The sequence below is a fragment of the Lagopus muta genome, chromosome 2 (genome assembly GCF_023343835.1).
Source record: "Lagopus muta isolate bLagMut1 chromosome 2, bLagMut1 primary, whole genome shotgun sequence".
Taxonomy (NCBI): domain Eukaryota; kingdom Metazoa; phylum Chordata; class Aves; order Galliformes; family Phasianidae; genus Lagopus; species Lagopus muta.
This window is the reverse complement of record NC_064434.1, coordinates 56,418,215-56,438,524: the sequence shown is the minus strand read 5'-3', so window position 1 is coordinate 56,438,524 and position 20,310 is coordinate 56,418,215. Positions and strand designations below refer to the sequence as shown.

At 36.1% G+C, this 20,310-nt stretch overlaps 1 protein-coding gene across 9 annotated transcripts in view; it reads left to right on the top strand.

Moving 5' to 3' along the window:
- The window catches only part of REPS1 (RALBP1 associated Eps domain containing 1), a 71,865-nt gene that overhangs the window by 25,138 nt on the left and 26,417 nt on the right, over positions 1–20,310 (top strand). For 7 of the 9 annotated variants that reach the window (XM_048936352.1, XM_048936349.1, XM_048936348.1 and 4 more), the window contains exons 4-9: positions 6,803–6,956; positions 12,356–12,483; positions 12,933–13,095; positions 13,396–13,459; positions 14,655–14,809; positions 18,815–18,936. In XM_048936352.1, coding sequence (XP_048792309.1) covers positions 6,803–6,956; positions 12,356–12,483; positions 12,933–13,095; positions 13,396–13,459; positions 14,655–14,809; positions 18,815–18,936 — 786 coding nt within the window. The remainder of the gene's footprint in view (positions 1–6,802; positions 6,957–12,355; positions 12,484–12,932; positions 13,096–13,395; positions 13,460–14,654; positions 14,810–18,814; positions 18,937–20,310) is intronic. The other 2 variants (XM_048936351.1, XM_048936350.1) reach the window with 2 other exon arrangements.

The window sequence follows — 20,310 nt, the reverse complement described above, 5'->3', positions numbered from 1 at the left end:
TCATCATTCCTCTGTTGTCATGTGCAATTGTAATAAATAATTATTTTTTTAAAAAACAATCAGGATTCTCTCTTAACACAGACATTTTATCTGCATTGTCAGTGTTGGGGAAAACTGTTCCTACATCTTAATGGGAATATGGTGAAATATTAGTGGGAATTTAGAATTCCCGCTTAACTCTCCTCAGGTCAGGTATTACCTGTTATTTTAACAACTTTGTCTTTAGTTTTTCCTGCAGAACACCACCAATATTTACTAGAAAACCATTGTATTCTCCCTTAGATTCATTTTGCTTAACAAAATCGCTCACGGTAATCCTTGTAATCCTTCTTTGCCCTTGATCCAGTTTGAATTTATTCTTATTGAAATTACAAATGTCCAGACTTACAGTTCTAGTTTCGAATGAGATCTCACCAGTATTAGTATTATTTCATAAATTACTTCCTACGTCTGATGAGTTTCTCGCCTCATATGTCTTAGCAGCTGTGGAGAGAGCACATCTGTCATATTGTCATAATAGTGGTCTGACAGTTGAGCTATGCATCCAGTCTTCTACTTTCAATTGGTTGCTTCTCATTATTCATTTCACTGTTAATTTCTATTCTTTGAGAAACTGTTTTGTACTTGATATTTTGATAGTGTAGTTATCTCTGTCCTCAAAATAATCTATTCTTATAATGCCTCCTTCACATTTCCTGTCAAAATTCATTAGTACGCTACTTATTGTGTATAAGCATTTACCTGCGGTGTCAAGTTAGGTCACTCCCCAAAACAGTCTTTCAGCAGCATTACTAGAAAATTCACTTCAGTCATATGGTTCTCATGCTGATGTGGTTCATTCTGTAGCCATTTCTTTTGCAACTTAGATTCTTACTGGAATTATCTTGACTGACCAAAGTTCAGGTTAAACTCAGCGCAATTCCTTGTCTCGAAATTTATGAAGAAACTTGATTGAAATTTCTGGTGCTGTGATTTATCTCCTCTCCTTTTCTCTGGGTTTTTAATTGCCTTCTTCAAAACTAAAACTTCTCAGACTGTCGAGGTCCAACAAGTTTCCAGTTGGCTGAACCACACATTCCAATCTAAAAAATGTATAGTGCTTCATTTAGAGAAGCTCGCATTGAATCTTGAACTATTTTATTCTTCAATATGAGTCCTAGTTGATTACAAAACCATGGGTTCTGGAATGCAATTACCATCTCTAGCACAATCTTTCTTCATAATGGATCTGTTCCCTGACTCTTATGCAGGCTGTGTGGTGTCAGGACCTGGACCACAACACCCTTAGACCTACCCTTCGGATACCATGTCTGGCTTCATTGTCTCTGGAGTTCTCCTTAGGAGGCTTTCTTCTGGCCTGAGGTGTGAGATCCAGGAAAAGGTTTATAATCCCTTTTGACTCATGTATGCTTGCCATTTCCTTTTGAGGTTGAGATCACTCCAGTGTTGCTTTAGTATGGTATTGTGTTGCCTTACACCAGTTTGACTTACATTCACTACAGTTCTTCTTTTGGAACCATATATTATAACACCTTTATTTGATTAGCACCTTGTTTTTAGTTACTGCTCATCATTCCAAAAAGGTCCAAGTTCAAGTCTTTCATAGTGTCTAGTAATTCCAGTTTAACAAAAATCATGTTTTTTTAACAACTCAGGTTAAATCTATTATTTTAATGTAATTTTATTTCTAAGATGAATTACTTGATTTTTTGCCTGTTAACTGTAACCTTATTTTTTTTATAATTAGTTATTAAGAATGTTCTTATTGATTTGATTTAACGTTAAGATGTTGGTTAATTATCTATACCAGCTTGCTTTTATTTACATCTCTTTATCTTTTCTCCAGTAATGTAGCAATAAATAAGAGTAGAAAGAAGAATTTTATAACTACTATTGCTTTTATTGGGTTTCGCTTGGATAGAAATTAAATCTTATTCTAAATGTTTTAATGGAATTGTGATGAAAGTGTTAAAACAGTTTAGCAAAATAGGATTTTAATAGTAGCTAATTTAATAAATGATACATTGACTACAGTATGCAGATGGGTAAAATTGCTGCAGTTCCAAAGAGATTAGATGGGTAACTTCTGTTAAATATGATGATATTGCACTACTGAGTTATCATTGTCCTGAAGTTACAGATCTGTTGCAATTGTTACATATTAGGATTTGGAAGAGTGCTCCAGGTAGGTACTGTATCGTAATGCTCTTAAGAAAAATTAATCATGGATATTTCAGGCTTTTAAGGTTAGTTTCCTTTAGTAATAGATTGGATGGATGAGAATGAACATACCATCTTCTCAGCTGCAGCATATGCTCTCATAAACAGCACATTTTGAGAGTTTTTACAATTGAGAAACAAAGGTTGCATTAATGAAGCCTGTTTACTAAAGCTGGAAGCCTGGTGCAAAATCAAAGCAGAAACTTTGTACAGCAAACCACATTTTCTTAGGCGTGAGTGTATTAAAGTTGTAACTTCTTTTTATCAACTGAAAAGGCATGTATACACCTACTAGTTCACATACACACACGCACACGTGCTGAATTAACCAATATGCAGTTCATTTCAGTAAATCTTTTCCATGACTATTATTGCATTTAAGTCACTGTTCCTACAGTTCTACCTTTTCGGTCTTTCCTGGCCTGCATCTTCCTTCTTTACACTCGCATCAAATCATCAGTATTTTGGCTAAGCCATTTATATATATAATATACATTTTAAAGGTGTTCAGATGCCTTTGGCTTCTATAGGCTTGCTCAATGGTTGTGAGGAGTGGTGTGAGCGAAGAGCTGGGGGTAAGAGCTGGGGATACACAGGGATGTTGCCAGAGTAAGGCTGTGTTAAATAGGTTGAAAATGTTTTGGAAATATCTCGTGATGAAGCTGAAGTTGTGGTAAGTTTTTCCAGAAGCTTTTTGACATCAGATTTATTTGCATATTTTCTTCTGTTTAATAATTTCGAAGTCCATAAAGCTAAAGTTCTAGATTAATTGTGGGAAATCTGTAGATATTTATAATTCTGATATAACATTGACTGGTACATTGTGAACAAGGTTAACCATTATGCTTCTCTTGCTCCATGTTATCTGTTTACCTTCATTACATACTCTATAGAATTACATGAAAAGCAAATGTTTAGAAGAATAAGCTGAAGATCATATTTAGAATAGCTTGAGCATTATGACTGAATAGTGACAGTTGTCACGTTCCTTTGGGCAAGGCTGCTTCACAAGGACAGTGTGTGAAAAGTAGGTGTTCACATCCAGTTACTAGAAGTAGTGAATGGGTTTCCTTTATATAGGCTATCGTGCATTTGTCTGCTTCAGGATTTCTTCTGTGTCCTTTTGGACCGTCTGACTTTCTGGAATAAAAATACCAGAGCAAATGAAAAATGTCTGTGACCAAGCATAGCAGTCCCTAGGCTTACTCATGGTCTTTAGTCTAAAAATTTAAATATCTTTCAAATCTTTTTTGATTTTAAAAATGGCCTCATACCAATGGAAAGAAGGAGGTTGTCATTATCATCAGTGGTGCATCATCGTGGCTCTCCAAGAACCTATTGCTCTATTGTTCTAAGTGGACTAACCATTCAACCTCATTTCTAGCTTCCAGAATGCCATTTGCAGCCTGGAAGCTAGAAATGAGGTTAAATGGTTATTCCACTAACCGTACCCTGGCTCCTTCTAATCACTGTCCCATGTACCATAAAAGTAAGAATGTACTATCACTTATAATTTCATGTCAAGTAAGATGCTGAGAAGCAGCAAATTTCAGTGTGGTGAGTAACTGCCATAATAATCTTGTCTGGTAGAGATATTGTGGAAAATGGTGACTGTGCAATTGGATGGTCCCTGAATTAAAAATGTAAATGAATTTTTACTGCTCTCAGCCACTCTGTAACACTGTTTGCAAATACATGTGGGCACCAGTTTAAATACTCTCAGTGAAATACTGGAAATCACAGAATCACAGAATTATAGGGGTTGGAAGGGACCTCCAGAGATCATCGAGTCCAACCCCCCTGCCAAAGCAGGTTCCCTACAGCAGGTCGCACAGGTAGGCATCCAGGCAGGTCTTGAACATCTCCAGAGAAGGAGACTCCACCACCTCCCTGGGCAGCCTGTTCCAGTGCTCCGTCACCTCACTGTAAAGAAGTTCTTGCGCACATTTGTGCGGAACTTCCTATGCTTTCAGTTTCCGGCCGTTTCCCCTTGTCCTGTCTCCACTCACCACTGAAAAGAGACTGGCCTCACCACTATGGCCCCTACACTTCAGATATTTATAAACCTAGATCAGGTTCCCTCTCATTTGTCTTTTCTCAAGGCTGAACAGACCCAGTTCACTCAGCCTTTCTTCATAGGAGAGATGCTCCAGGCCCTTCACCATCTTTGTGGCCCTCCGCTGGACTCTTTCCAAGAGATCCCCGTCTTTTTTTGTACTGGGGAGCCCAGAACTGGACGCAGTACTCCAGATGAGGCCTCACCAGGGCAGAGTAGAGGGGGAGGATCACCTCCCTCGACCTGCTGGCCACGCTCTTTTTAATGCACCCCAGGATGCCATTGGCCTTTTTGGCCATGAGGGCACACTGCTGGCTCATGGCCAACCTGTCGTCCACCAGGACACCCAGGTCCCTCTCTGCAGAGCTCCTCTCCAGCAGCTTATCCCCCAGCCTGTATTGGTGCATGCAATTATTCCTCCCTAGGTGTAAGACTTTACACTTGCTTTTGTTAAACCTCATCCGGTTTCTTACTGCCCAGCTCTCCAGCCTGTCCAGGTCTCGCTGAATGGCAGCACGGCCTTCAGATGTGTCAGCCAATCCTCCCAGCTTCATATCATCAGCAAACTTGCTGAGGGTGGCCACTATCACCTCATCAAGGTCACTGATGAAGATGTTGAACAAGACCGGACCCAGCACAGGCCCCTGGGGGACACAGCTGGTTACAGGTCTCCAGCCAGACTCTGCATCACCAACGACGACCCTCTGCTCTCCGCCAGTCAGCCAGTTCTCAACCCACCTCACTGTCCACTCGTCTATCCCACACTTCCTCAGCTTTGTTATAAGGATGTTGTCAGAAACAGTATCAAATGCCTTTCTAAAATCAAGGTAGATTACATCTACCACTCTTCCCCCATCCACCCAACATGCGACATCATGGAGGGCCGCCAGGTTGGTCGAGCACGACCTCCCCTTGGTGAACCCAGAACCCATGCTGACTACTCCTGATAACCTCCTTTTCTCCCAGTTCTCTGGAGATGGCATTCAGCACAAGCTGTTCCATGAAATGATGTGGTCTAGGAGCTTTAATAAAAGAGATCTGACTTAGTGGTCCTGATTTTTAGCAAATACCTCAATTGCAGAAACAACCATGCTGGCCCCGTATCCCCGGTAAGACAGTAATCAAAGGAAAAGAAGGGGGAGAGAGAGAGGTTACATCAACACATTAGAAACTAATCTGTCATCATGATCTTTAAACTTTGTTAGATGTGTGTAGTTTTAGTATGTACCTTGCTTGGAAAAAAGCTAGTTTTATGGCACTTTGATTCTTATAGATGTGATGTTGTTGTTATAAGACCAAGTGGCCTTTGAATATTTGGCAAAGTAAATCAGGTTTTGTGAATCGTGGAAACCTATAGTCAATCTGCCTGTAGTATTTGATAGCACGTTAGCAGTTGTTAGGAAGCTATTTCCTGGTTATATTCATGTGGCTTTCAGTTTATTTGGATAGCTGTCTGTGAAACTAGTAGGAGTTATGTTATTGTATATATTCATGTGAGCTAGTAAATCCTTGAAATTAGTTAGAGTGTGTACCTTGTGGTGAATTGGAAAGGTAAATAAAGGTTATGTCACTTAATATAATCAGGCAAAAGAGTTCCAGGCATATATTTTTGTCTACTGCTGAAATAGATATTGAGATTTTTAGTACATTTACTTCCCAGGAAATTCAGAGCTGAATCTTGCCTTCTTGTTGTGCTTGTTTTCACCTACCAGTTTAGCTTAAGTTGAGAGGCATAGCAATCTAATTACAAAATTACTTTCTATGATATAAATACTTCATTCCGTTTATTTCTTTCAGTATTTCCTTCCAAGTGGAATTATCTGGTAATCTGAATGTCTCATGAGAACCGATACACGTGATTCTATTTTCCTGTCTGTTCAGGGATGAGATAGAACAATACAGTGTTAAAGAAAATCTTAAGCCTTAAAATTAGGACAGAACTACCTTCTAACCTGTGCAACAAAGAAATATATCATAAAGGACATAATTATTTGGAAAAAAATACAGCTACATTTTCTGCACATTTAAAAATGATGTCTGCTATGTTTTTCAGTGTTTAATTCTGATTTCTTTTTTAAAAAGAAAATAATTTGGATTATGAGTCACTTGTTGACAGTTAGGTATGATCATTGCTTGTACAATAAATAACTTTCTTTTGAGATCTGGGTTCTAATGTAACTTCTATCACAAGTGAAAATGAGTTTGTTTTTTTTTTTTTTAAGTTTTCTTTGAAAATATATAAGTCATTTAACTTGGCATTGCTGAATTGCTGATGTCCTGAGAATGCCTGCTTAGTTATGTTGGGTTTTTTTTGTTGTTTTTTTGTTTTTTGTTTTTTATGAATGTGTCTGGTGCTACTTATGCTGTACCTGACATTTGTTTCCTTTTAATAAGTGCTAAGATTTTTCCTTTTCCAAGTATATTTTAACTATATCGATGATTGTTTCTAGAAATTATGGTTATGGATAGGCTTTTATATATTTAGCTATACAGTACAAAACTTAAAAAGTTCCTTTGTTTTATTAGGAGTCCACATCTCCAGTTGTTTCACCACAGCAATCCCCACCAACCTCTCCACACACATGGAGGAAGCACAACCGCCATCCCAGCGGAGGGAATAATGAACGACCTCTTGCTGGACCTGGGCCTTTTTGGGCTCCATTTAGTGAAGCACAACCAGGTATAAATGTCTTCTGTCATGCTTTGACCGTAATCCAAAGTCGTGGAATGTAAGACAGTGCATTTCTGTTTTCCAATTCTGGAAACTTGGTTGTAGATTCAAATCTTCATGCTGGTGTCAGCATTGTGGAATCTGTGGCTTTATTTGTGGCAGATCTGTTTTTTAGCGTGGTACAGGAAATGCTTAGTTTGGAGGAAGGGAAGAGTATTAAAGTGAAAAGTGGTAATATGAAGCTGATGTCCTATTGACAGGAACTGCCAGCACACCCAGAGATACGAGCAGCCCAAAGGAAGGAGGCAGATAATGTATTATTTGAATTGTTTCTGATGGATCAGATGACTTGCTGAAAAAACTAATTCTCTTAACCTTTTCTTTTTTCTTTAAAGTTTCAGCAAATGTAGCTGAAGCTACTGTATCTCAAAAGTATCAAAGTAATAGTAATTAATATGACGTACTTATGAGTATCAAAAATGAAACATTTTATAAATTGTAATTTCAGATTGAGGTGTGGTTTGTTGGTTTATTTATTTCAGTCTTGGTATTTTGAAATTGATCATTCAGTATATCCCTTTTTAATGGTTATAAGCATCCCTGGATGACCAGGTATTCCGTTATAATTGGTTGAATAAAGAAACAAAATGTATCTTCAGTGATATTTAGAAATTAATTTGGTTTTATGCACAGGTTTGATGTGGCTGTTTTTAGTGTTATTTGCAAGTACATGCTTGTCAATTTAGAGTAAAAAATAAATATTATTAGTTTGCTCATTGTGTATGCAAGCACTTCTAAGGCTTTAGCCCAGGTGTTTAAACATGCTGTTAGTGATTTTTCAGCAGTTTCTTGTTTTCATTTTTTTTTTCCTTTGCAAAGTTTTGTTGATCTGGTTTTATTGCAAGGTGAAATAGAAGTTTCTTTGGTAGCCTTTTTCTTATGTGCACAATCAAGAACTACTAGAAGGTGTGGAAACTACTCCTCCATTGAAGTGTACAGTACTGCCCTTCAAAAGTAAAGTTGTAATACCTTGTTAATATTTCATTTTGGCTGTGCTTTCCATGTGATGTCTATTAGATAATATTTTAAGAAGTCTGAAAATGTCATACTGAATTAGCTCAACATACTTGAGTTTTATATTCCATAGTTAAACATATTCTTAGTGTGTTTAAAGTAATTGGAGATACTGTATAAAAATGATTGTCTGTTCTGCCAGTGTTAAGGGTGGACTAGATTTACATATGTAATAAAAATTGGCATCCTTGTTCACTTGATGATTCTATTGCACTTTATTTTGTTGATTTTTCAGCTGTTGTAGACAGTTCTTCATTCTTTTTCCCCCTTCAGCCTTCATTTTAAAGAGATGTTTTTGTAGAAAAACAGCTGTTCTGACATTAAGGTACAGAACAAGATAGACTGTAGGTTACTTACCTTAAAATCAGTTCTGCAAACTCATCTTTATTTTGAAATAAGATGTTTTTGTGTAATCAGGTAATTTGCAGGTGACATTACATTATTTCACTAGGGGACTTAAGGCAGGACTGTCTCATTTCACTTGTGATCCAAGAAACATAAGAACCCAGGTCTCTCTGCTTCTATTTCATAGTCTGTGAAACACTGAGAATAATGGTAGATAAAGGAGGTCCCATTTCAAAGCATGGGGCTCTCAAGTGTGATTCTGTTAGATCTAATTAATACATAGCATTGAAATGAAGTTTACGGTTAGGTTAGGTCTTATCTTTTGAATGTCTGTCAATTCTATTAAAACCCAGGTCTCTCAGGTCTTCCAATTGTTTAATTTGCATTTAAGGTAAAGCTGTTAAAAATCACTTTATGTCTTGGTTCTGACTTGTCTGATCTGTCTGGCTCTTCTAGATTAGTTTTCATGGAACAATAAAGTGGATCACTGAACGCCTCATATTAGAAGGTGTTGTGGGTTAACCTTGGTAGATGGCTAAGCACCATACACTTTCACATTCACTCAGTGGGGTGAAGAAGGGGAAAGGAAGAGTAAAAGCAAAAAAAAAAAAAAAAAAAAAAAAGCCAACAGCAAAACAACCTTATGGATCAAGAAAAAAAAGTTTGGTAAATGAAAGAAATGAAAGAAAAGAGAAATTATTCAAAGACAATCACCAGCCAGGCCAGTTCCCAAGCAAAAGATGACTGATGCTAAACTGCCTGTTCTTTTTAATGTTTTATTGCTGAGCATGATGCTACATGGTATGGAATATCTCCTTGATTAGTTTGGGTCATCTGTCTTGTGTCCCCTCTCAGTCTTTGACACACTCCCCTGTCTGTTCACTGAGGGGAGCAGAGTAAGAAGCAGGAGGCTTGAGAACATGCAAACATTGTTCACCTGTTGCTAAAATATTGGTGCATTAATCAGTGTTCTAGGTGCAAATTTAGAGCACCATATGAGCTGCTATGAAGAAAATGAATTCAATTCCAAGCAGACTCAGTACATAAAGAAACAGAATTAATGTAAAATGAGAACCTCCTGTTCCTGGAGTTACAGAAGAGGATAAAATTATGTTAACTTCAACTCATTTTATATTCCAAGTTCAGTATCTAGAAGCTTGCTGACCATGAGAAACCTGGGAGAAAGAATCCTTTCTCCTGGCTTAACTTCAAATGATTATTGAGTGGTGTGTCGGAATAGAGGCTAGAAATTATTTTGAGTTTCATCCCTTTTTAGTTTATTTGGACTGGAAGCAGAGCAGAGCATTTATGTGTGTAGTTTGTTTATGTTTGTAGTATGATTTTAAACTAGTCAAAAAGATTAGGTCTTCTGTTCAGTCATGGGACCTCTGCCAGCTTTCTGTGATGTTACCTTCAAGTTTTATTTCAATGTCTTGAATATGTGTGAGAATTTGCAGTTTCAAGCTATGCTGATTTATTTTCCTTGTTGGGGGAGTTCTGGTATGACTCATGGAATCAGCAGCCTAGAAACTTCATGGATGGAAATGGAGAACGTCTATTGCATTAACAATTCATTTCTCTCTTTAGAGTCCTAAGGTTCTTAAGCTGTTTGCAAGGCACTGAATGGTCTTCTACTTAATACTTCAGTAATTACTGATGCTTGGCCTTGTTTAAGCCTTGTTACATAAACATGGTTATTAAGGGAGGGAAGAGCTCTAAAGCATTTTATTATTGTGCTTGTATTGGTTTTATTCCATCACAAATTAGTGGTAAGGAGTGCTCTTGGTAGTTCATAAGGTTACTTGAAAAATGAATTCTTATGAGGTAAACTCATAGTTTATTTAAAAGTACAAGCAGCTTGTTGTTTAGATAGACCACTTATTGTGTTTGTAGATTAAAGTGAAGGGGTAACTTTTATCCCTTAGGAGATTAGATCATCTTCTGAATTTAACAATGTGGTGGTATTTGAGCTACAGCAGGATAAAGAGCAGCCACAGGAATTCAAGTTATGTCCCCGTAGTAAACATTGTGCATTAAACTTCTTCAGCTAGTCCTAATCTGATATCTGATAGTCAGTTTGAGGCATGCTCTTTATTCAGCTTTCAGTGGTGTTCTCTGATAAAAGCACGCAGGCTTTTGAAATGATTGGCTACCAGCTCATAAGTGCTGACTGTTCTGAGTCTTCCCTGTTATTATTTTCTTCCACTTTCACCTCTACCTCAGTGGTTCCCAGTCTGGTTTTTCTAGTTTGAGAAGAAACTGGGGCATGATTATGTCTAATTCAAATGTGAAATAGATGTCATTTTGATGAGTGAGAATTGAGTTATTGGCTGTTTTTATTTCATAACTATGTATACATCTAGGTGTCCACAGTTACTAGTAGTCTTTTTGTGTGTGTGTTCTTCAGCCTTCCCATCCTATGTCCTAAAAAAATCTACATAACAGGAACAATAAAACAAGTGTTCTTGGGATGATTGAAGAGGGAAGGAGAAAGGAAATAGCTCTTGTAGTATGTGTGAAGTACTTGGAAGTTAGGACAATTTGGTACTACTGGTATTCCTGTTGCTATGCTAGTACTACCATGGGGAAAGTACTGTGCAAATGGGGTACAGACTGAACTGTAGTAAAGCTGTTTGAACAAATCAGGACAGGAATGAAATCCCAAAACAACGTTTTGGTAATAATGCCAGTGGCTGAAGGGCAGAGGAGGAAAGCTGTTTTTACACAAGTAAACTTGGAGTGTAGCATTTTCATAGGAGGAGTGGGAGGGACTTGCCTGATTCTCATTGTCTGCTTGCCCTGTGCTTAGAGAGAACAAGTGGAAAGAAACTCTGAAGCTTTTTGGTATGCTTCTTTGTGAAGTTTTAGAGTTAGACCAGCTGCAGAAAAACTCAGAGCCAAAAAGAACTGTCAGTCTTATTATCTCTGTTCTCATGAGTTTTGGTTATAAGTCGAGTTTGGTTAAGGAACAAAAGGAGTAGTGAACAGTGGCTTTTTATTCTAGTAAAGATGATTCTAAAAGGATGGAATTACTTTATTATTTTGATGAAATTCATAAATAATATAATTTCAATTTTGTGTATTCAATTTTTCACTTCTAAAACCTTCTGTATATTTTTCCTACTAGAAATCTCTTCTATAAGAGTAAAATATTTAGTTCTGTAACTACTGTCAAGATTTAAGGACTTAAGCATTTAAGAGTGGAGTCCTGAGATTCTTATACACTTGTTATAGATGGTTTGTTTTTCCTCTGTAATAATCTGTAATCTTTATTTGCAACTTAATAGAATTTTCCAGTTTTTGTACAAAGAGAGCAGATGACCAAATGCTTCTGTATTTGCTTCATTATCATTTTATTATCAATACTTCAAGTGTCAGCAGTATTTCAGAAGTTTCTTTTATTAGTGCCTTTTCTTTTATTAGAAGTGCCTTTTATTATTATTGGACTGTATTTAAGCAACTGACTTCATTTAGGAATGAATTAGAGAAAAAAGATCCATGCTGAAAAGCCTGATTTTCCAAGGGTATATGCTTTGAATAACTAAAAGCTTAAAAAAAAAAAAAATCCTTAAAATAAGTTGCATTCTGAAATCTTGTGCCACTTTAAAATAACTGTCAGTACAAAAGCTTTTTTCAATGAGGAGAAAGCATCGAGTATTATTTAACATGCATCAAATGTATAAAACAGTTTAAATTTTGCATATGTGCAATAAGCTCATTCCTCACTTCTGTCTTTTTAGTACAGATTTAACTTGGCCAAATATAGAAGTCTAAAAGGGTTGTCAGGAGGTCAACAGCATCAGCTTGATGCAATTTGGTTTCAGTTTTCTTCACCATTTTACAAGCGTGTATCTTCCTGATGGGAACCTGTGTTTCATGGTTGGAATTTTTTGGGCTACTTTCTGTATCTGTAGTTCTTACTCAGTTTTTCAGGTTTTTGCTTTTTGTTTTTGTTTATTTGAACAAAGAAATGTTTCTTCTACTTTCAGGCTCATCTACTTCTAGTGATCCCATATGGTCTGGTCATTCACCACCACCTCACCAAGAAAATTGGGTCAGTTTTGCTGATACCCCACCAACCAGTGCTCTTTTAGCCATGCATCCTGCTTCTGTCCAGGTGTGACACTTTATTGGTATTTAATTTGCGTCATTCAGATGGTTGCAATTCATTTTTTTATATATATTTTTCACTGCAGATGTTTACTGTGTAGCTGTGCTGTAGTCTGTTCAATGCTATTTACCCAAAAGATACTTCATATAAGTGATGTAGTTGCAAGTTACTAATTTTTTTAAATGTCAACAATTATGAAATATTTGTGCTTAGCTTCTTTGTGTATGTGCCATGTTGGTTTTTTTTGCTTACATAACTGCAATCATTCCTACCCATTTGTATCCATGTGCAAAAATACCCTGTCATTGTCCTGTAGATGCACTATGCTGATATTTTCTTGTAGCTTTTAAACTACTGTGAAATTTAACTATGCTTTACTTTTTGAAGGCAAGAAGTTGAGAATTCATAAGAGCACTTTAGGTAGATAATACTGAGGAAAAAATATTTCATTTCAGGACCAGACAACAGTACGAACTGTAGCATCAGCTACAACAACAAATGAAATTCGTAGGCAATCAAGTAGTTATGATGACCCCTGGAAAATAACTGATGAACAAAGGCAGTATTATGTTAATCAGTTTAAAACCATTCAACCTGATCTAAATGGATTTATACCAGGTAAGTTACTCTTTAAAAAAATTTAATTTGGGTGCAGCAGTTCTGGTACAAAGACTTTGTTGGGTACTTAGGTTTGCGTACCATTTCAAAGAAAGTATTGCATTTTAGTGATAACATTCTGGTAAACTGCAGTGTAATTCAAGAAAGGACTTGAAACCGCTTTTCATTTCATCTCTAGAAATCAGTGCCATTTTTCTCTAAACCTTTGCTAAATAGCTTACATCATTTACCATGAATCTGTAAGTCTTCTGATGATTTAAAATAGTTCAAGCATTAAAAACTGTTACTGTAATTTTTCAGGATCTGCAGCTAAAGAATTTTTCACTAAGTCGAAACTACCTATTCTTGAACTGTCCCACATTTGGTAAGTGTGGTGTGTTTTGGGATAGCTGTTTTGAAAGATCACAGCTATCTGTTGTTATCTAACCATCTCCTTACTAGAAGGTGTTAAGTAAAGTTTTGCTACTATACTGTGTTCATTTCTATTCACATTTATGCCAATATTTTAGTGGTTCTCAGTGGGTCTAGGTTGATATTTAAGCAGCATTTTGAGCTTTTGAAAAAAATTTAAACACCTCCGAGTAAGAAGCACTTGGTTTGAAATTTTATGTTTTTAAAGATGCATTTCAATATAAATTATAAATTCCATATTCCTAAGTTTATTTGAGTCTCAGGAAGGAAGTTTAAGTAAAATATACAGATGCAAATATTTTGAAATGCATTCAGTAGTAGTTTGTGATTGAGCTTAGGTTTGGTATAGATCTTAGAATCATAGAGTGAATTGGGTGGGAAGAAACCTTTAGGATCACCTAGTTCCAACCCCCTGCTATAGGCAGGGACACCTCCCTCTAGACCAGATTGCTCAAAGTCCCATCCAGCCTGGCCTTGAATGCCTTCAGGGAGAGGGTATTCATAACCTCACAGGGCAACCTGTTCCAGTGTCTTCCACCCTCACAGTAAATAATTTCTTCCTAATATCTAGTCTAAATCTTCCCCCTTCCAGTTTAAAGCCATTTCCCCTTGTCCTATCACTACATCCCTTAAAAAAGTCTCTCGCCCCCCAGCTTTCTTGTAGGCCCCTTTCAGGTACTGATCTTTTCATTCATTCTGTTCTGGAATTTATAGTGCATCATTGCATGCTAATATTAATTGACTTACCTTGAAAGATTTGATCTTTCATCAGCAGAGTGATTTCTAATTCAGATATTTTCCCATTTTATTGAAAATAATTTATGCTGCCTTGGCACTATCACTGTAAGAAAGTATTAGTGTACCAAAATCTGACGCCAATAATGTTATAATGCTATCTTAAATGCAGAGAAATGATTAAAAAACCAAACAAAAAAATTGGAGAGAGATAAGTGGGCTTGGATCTGTTCTTTAATCTCTAAATACTGATAGTAAGAACTTTGGAGAATAGAGCATGTAGGGCTAATATGGAGTGCTTAATTTGCAAAAATGAACTATAGGCTGCATTCTTTCTTCTTCCAAGTAGCACAATAGAAATATGCCTTTTGGGAATAAATTTGGTTTCATTTATAGTAAGTTCTCCTTTTTAGGGAACTTTCGGATTTTGATAAAGATGGTGCACTGACGTTGGATGAGTTCTGTGCTGCCTTTCATCTGGTAGTTGCTAGGAAGAATGGATATGATTTGCCAGAAAAGTTACCTGAAAGCTTAATGCCCAAACTAATTGATTTGGAAGACTCAACAGGTAAGATACGTTTCAGCACCAATTTATGCTATCAATTGCAAATAGCAAATTAAAGTTACAGTATGTCAGGAGATACTTCGGGGTTTGTAAGTGAACAAGCATATTGCTGTACTTGGTTGAAGATGAATCAGTGTGCAGTTTTTTAGAAACCACAGTTGGTCTCATTTTGAAATACAGCCTGCTTCCTTTATAGTTTATACTGGGATAGTCTTTATTTCCTTAGCTATATTCACAATTAGACGCTTTATTCCAAATTCCCAATCAAAATGTACTTCAGATTTGATTTCAAACGAATGTTTTGTCTGCCCTAATTTCTAAAAATAGGGCATTTGTTTCTAAGTCTTGAAAGTACTTTAAAATATTCTGATATAATGTCAGAGGTAGGACGAAAGCACATATAAAAGTGCCATTTAAAAGCAGGATGATTTTGACCATCTTTTGTTTTTATTTTCAAACAGATAAAGAAAGCAGAATACCTATAATCTACTTTGTAAATATGGTATTTGCAATGAACATTGAATTTTTATAGAGCTGGAAATTAACTTCTATTGAAATTAACTTGAAATACAAATGATTGCTCAAAATTCCGTTGTTATCATTCGTGAAAATGTTGAGTCATTCAATTTTTATTAATAAAACTTGAAGCCTTTTTACTTTACTGTCTCTTACCAGCTTATGTTTAGAGGAAGTTTATTTTTAGGTGCCATTCATTATTGATGAATTCTGTTATATTTTTTAAAAAAGCAAAATTTAATGACTAGAAAAAAAAAACAAACATTAAGCAGTCTAGGCTCTGGATGGTGCACAGCTGGGTGCACAAGTATTGTGGTTTTCTATGACTTTATCTTCTTACTAAATATTTCAACAGAGAGGAGTCCCTTCCTACTGTGTGTGTAGGATGTCAGAGTCTTTCACTTGGCAATTATTGAGAAGCTCTTAAACTAAATAGTGTGGCTCTGCTTTAATAATTAAACCATGTTTTTTTTTTTCACTCATCTCCTCAGCCTTTCAGCAGCAGCCAGCAGCAGCTGTAGTGTTTTCAGTATGAGTAAGCACATTGCTATGGCAAAGACATTCATAAGAATTATCAACAGTTATCTAAAAACTAACCACTCTCTTGTTAAATCAAGGTGATTGCCAAGCAACTTCTTGATAGGAAATGAAGTAACAAAAAAACTACAGTTACAAAAATGTCTAAATTCATACTTGGTTTTCTACTGCTTTGTTTGGCATAGACAGTGTTGAGGATTTTGTCATATGGCTGAAGTGCCTTGAAAGTTTTATTAACTGGACATGAAACCAAAAAGTGTTATGCGTCCATTTTTATTACACAGGCAGCTGTGATAAGATAAAATTTCAGGAAGTACAGAGTTGACTTTAATTGTGAAGAAAAACTACTTCTAAAAGTACTGAATGTTTTTTCCCTCTTCTCTTAAAGGAATTTTGCTTTGTTCTGATGAACGCTGAAAGGTTATTATGCTGTGTATGCTGTGCTTAAAAATAAAAATACAGAAAAAACCTGGTACTTGATTCTGCTGATGATTTTAAAGGCATTGATGAAAAATAATCTGCAAACTTGTTGCATTCTATGCTATTAATTTATTTCTTCTTTATTAGGGCCTCTAGTTTTGGAAACAACTAATCTTCTCTAGTACCTGACATAGATTTGTCTGTAGTACATGTACATTGAATTAATTATTTAAGGAGAGGTTACTAATTTGGCTATCTCTTCACTTTTAATTACAACAGACCAAATCCCAATTTTACTCTTTTAATCTATAATTATAAGTTACTAATAGGTCTAAGTACAGGTCAATGTATGTGTTAAGCTGTCTGCTCAACGTGAGGACAGCAGATCAAGCCTAGAAAGATCAACCTGTTTTTATGATGCTTTTTTTTTTTTTTTTTTTTTTTTTTTCCTCTCCTGTAGAAGGTATATTTTGATAATGCTTGCTTCTGGACAGCCCTCTCAGAAATAGTGTAAAGCAAGGCACTGGAATAGCTTTTTGAGTGTTGTATTTTTTTCATGCGATACACCTTTCGCCCACAAAATAGAAATTGTTAGTGTAGTAATCCTCATCTGCAGTGGAGGTACCAATGTGCATATCATGCTTTCAGACTGTTTTAGAAGGTCAATTACTTGATTTTTGTTTTCTTTACTTTGAGAGAAGTTTAAATTCTTTCAGAATGTAAACAATGCCTTTATTTACTTCTGTCCTTTTGTTAGAAGCTCTTTCCTTAATCACTTCAATTCTGTGCTAGAAATGCTGTCTCTTTCCATTTTGATTTTGAGAGAAGTAGCAGTGCTCTAATACGCTTTTGTTTGGACTGGCACTGAAGACTGTTGCCACTTAGTTCTGGCAGCTGCTCCTGCTTATGTGAATCTGTGACAAAGCACAAGTGTCTCATCTGTTATTGTGTTGGTCTTATCTGACATCTGTTTTTGTGACCAGAGATGCATTTCTCACATGGCATAGAGCTGTTATGCAATGTTACGTTTGTCTGCACCCCTACAGAATTTTAAAAGAACAATTTTCCAACAAGGTGATTATATCTGTGCTGACCCAGGGAAATAAATGAGACCTTAAGTTCCTAGAACACTCTGGTAATTCCGCAATAGATTAGAATGGGGTTAGTATTTTGAATTGGATCATATTATACAAAGAAATCTCTGATTGCAGCAGCTCCACTTAAGATTTAACATTGTGGTGTGGTATTTCCAAGTAGGTTATGTCCACTTTTCAGAATGAGTCAAATGTCTGTGTGTAAACAACCTGTAGAAGGATACTGCACTAAGAGAATAAAGTCAGTTAGTTGTACAGATGCTTCTCTCCAAGTCCTTAAACATGTATTTTATGTGTTGTAGCACTCAAATTGATGAAATTTATGTTCTGCAGCTGACATGAACTGTTTTCCAGTTAAATCAATTTTATCTCAGTTTATAAAAATTAACAATCTGTTACAAAACTTAGAAGTTTTTGCTTTCCTGTAAATCTGTGGTATTTTTTTTGCCAGTTCAGTCTGCCCTAACAATGCCATTTCTTCCTAAAGAAAAACAAATTTTCCTTCTGTTATATCTGATATTTTCCTCATTAACAGAAAATAAACCCAGTTTTTGCAAGAATACTTAATTTCTACAGTATATTTTTCTTAAGGTTAAAAATAATTTCATAACTATATCATATCTAAATAAAAATATTTATTTTCCTTATTTTTATAGAAAATAGAACTTAAAAAAAGAAATACTGTAATCCAATGACCTCAAAATTTCTTTCTATGTTTCAGATATTCTTTTTAGGCTGTGCTCACTGCTTTCCCCAGCAGCACTTTGAAGACAGTAGGCTGTTGTTGGTTTTTGATGGTGCAGTTTCACTGACTTCTTTTGTATAGCATATTACCTTGTTCAGAGTTTTTAATTATTTTGTCTACAGACATTCTGTTAGTATGTCTAGCTACTTATCAGTTGTTTTTTCACCTATTCCTGTTACAGTTTCAGTTTGTAATCTGAGCTTTAGTTTTTGAGGCTTCCAAGGCATTGCTTGCAGTTTGTATTGTGAGATGTAGCAAATTAGTTGAAGCTGTAAGCAGCATTTCACTGTCATGCAGAATTTATAATTGCTATTTATCATTAGGTTACCCACTTCTCTCTTAATTAGAACAAATGTGTGCTACATTATGGAAAACTGTGCAACTTCAAAGAGGGGAGGCTTTCTGCAAGGAATTCTATTTGCTGAAAGCCCAGGGAAAACTAGAATGACAATAACAACATACACTTGCAAGGTAACAGCTGTTAAGCTGGTTCAATTTGCGAGATGCTGTGAAAGAAAACACTAAGATTCTCATCAGAAGGGGGGTGTAGCACCTTTAACTGAAATCAGTCTGTTTTGTCTGCTCTTTGAAAAAGTGGAAATAAGGGGCACTTTAGAATAAGATACAAACTGCCTTTTTGAGAATAAAATGGATGCTGTTAATGATTTTGACTTACAGTGATTACTTTCATTTCAGAAGTTGGGGAACAAACTGGTGAGGTTGGTTACTCTGGCTCTCCAGCAGAAGCACCTCCAAGCAAGTCTCCATCAATGCCATCCCTAAACCAGACCTGGCCAGAATTGAATCAGAGCAGTGAGGTTAGCACTTCTATCCAAGTTATTCAGTTGCCGCTGTCAGTATCTAAGTTGTGTGAACATACTTAGTTCATAAGTGGATTGTTGATCACCAGTTGTGAATGTGTTGACAAAAACTCAAGGAGGACAATGGACACTAAAGCACAGGAAGGTTCTATACATTTTAAATTGTAAAAATGTTACCTTTCCAATTTTTCTGCCTCATTGGGAGGTGAGAATTTTTAAAATGTTGTAATTAATAGCAATTAAGTTTCATATTCATCACTAAACGATCTCCTCTTGTACTTATTGGAGAACTTCAGTTGATTTTTATTTTTTTTTTTAAATTATTTCTCTGGATGCTTTATTTTTTGTAACTCTGAAGGGTCTTACAATCAAAACTTCCACAGAACTTCAGAATAAGCTTCTGACTTTATCTGGACATTGAGCTAGTTTTACCCTGAAATATAATTTCTTGCATCTCTCAGGAGGAAGGACTTGGTAAGAGTCTACCCTTCCTTTTAAGGACAAATGCAAGCCTCACAGTGGTGCCTTTACCAGATAAAAAATACAAGATATAGTGATTCTTAGTTCTATTTGACAGAATGACTCTTAGACTGCTTGTAGAAGGTATGTTTTCCAGTCAAGTGAACAGGTAATCAGTCGTTGCTAGCAAGGAGAAAATGTCTGCAAATATATTTAAACTTGCACGATGTATTCCATCATGCTTACAATGAAGAGTTCTAATTTGGTAAGCTTCATCATAGTTGAACAGATTCTGTATCTGCAATTCCAACCAGTTGAATAGGAGAATTGCAGTAGCAGAACAAAGTTGCTGATGTTGGTTGTCAGCCAAAATCTTCTTTAGAAAACTGACTTTATCTCTTCTGCTAGACAATGTGATATTTTCTTTTGAAAACCAATTCAAACTCGTAAGAGTTGTGGAACAATTTTCGGAATAAATATACTACCAAACATTAACTATACTAGGAGTTAAATGTTAAGAGCTTTTTGTTCTAATTGTTCTGATTTCTTAGCTGTATTGCTATGCATGCTTGCTTTGCAACATTTTCTTTCCAGCATGAATCAGGTCAAAGTCCTCAGGGTTTTATTGCCATGAAAAAATTTCTGGTATTACGGCAGGCACCAGTGTGTTGCCTGTTTCTTACGACTGTCATCAACAAATGAGTTGCTCGCAAAGCTGTGCAGCTTTGGATGAACTTCCTCTCCGAGAAATTTGTGTCCCAGTTAGCTTTGAAAACATGGGTTACTCTGTCTTTTCTAGCTCACAATTGATTTTTACACTCCAGTTCTCAAGCTGAGGTAGTGTAAGCTCACAAAGTATGGACTAAGGTGTCAACTTAAAACTTCAAAATAAAGAACATTATAAAAAATATG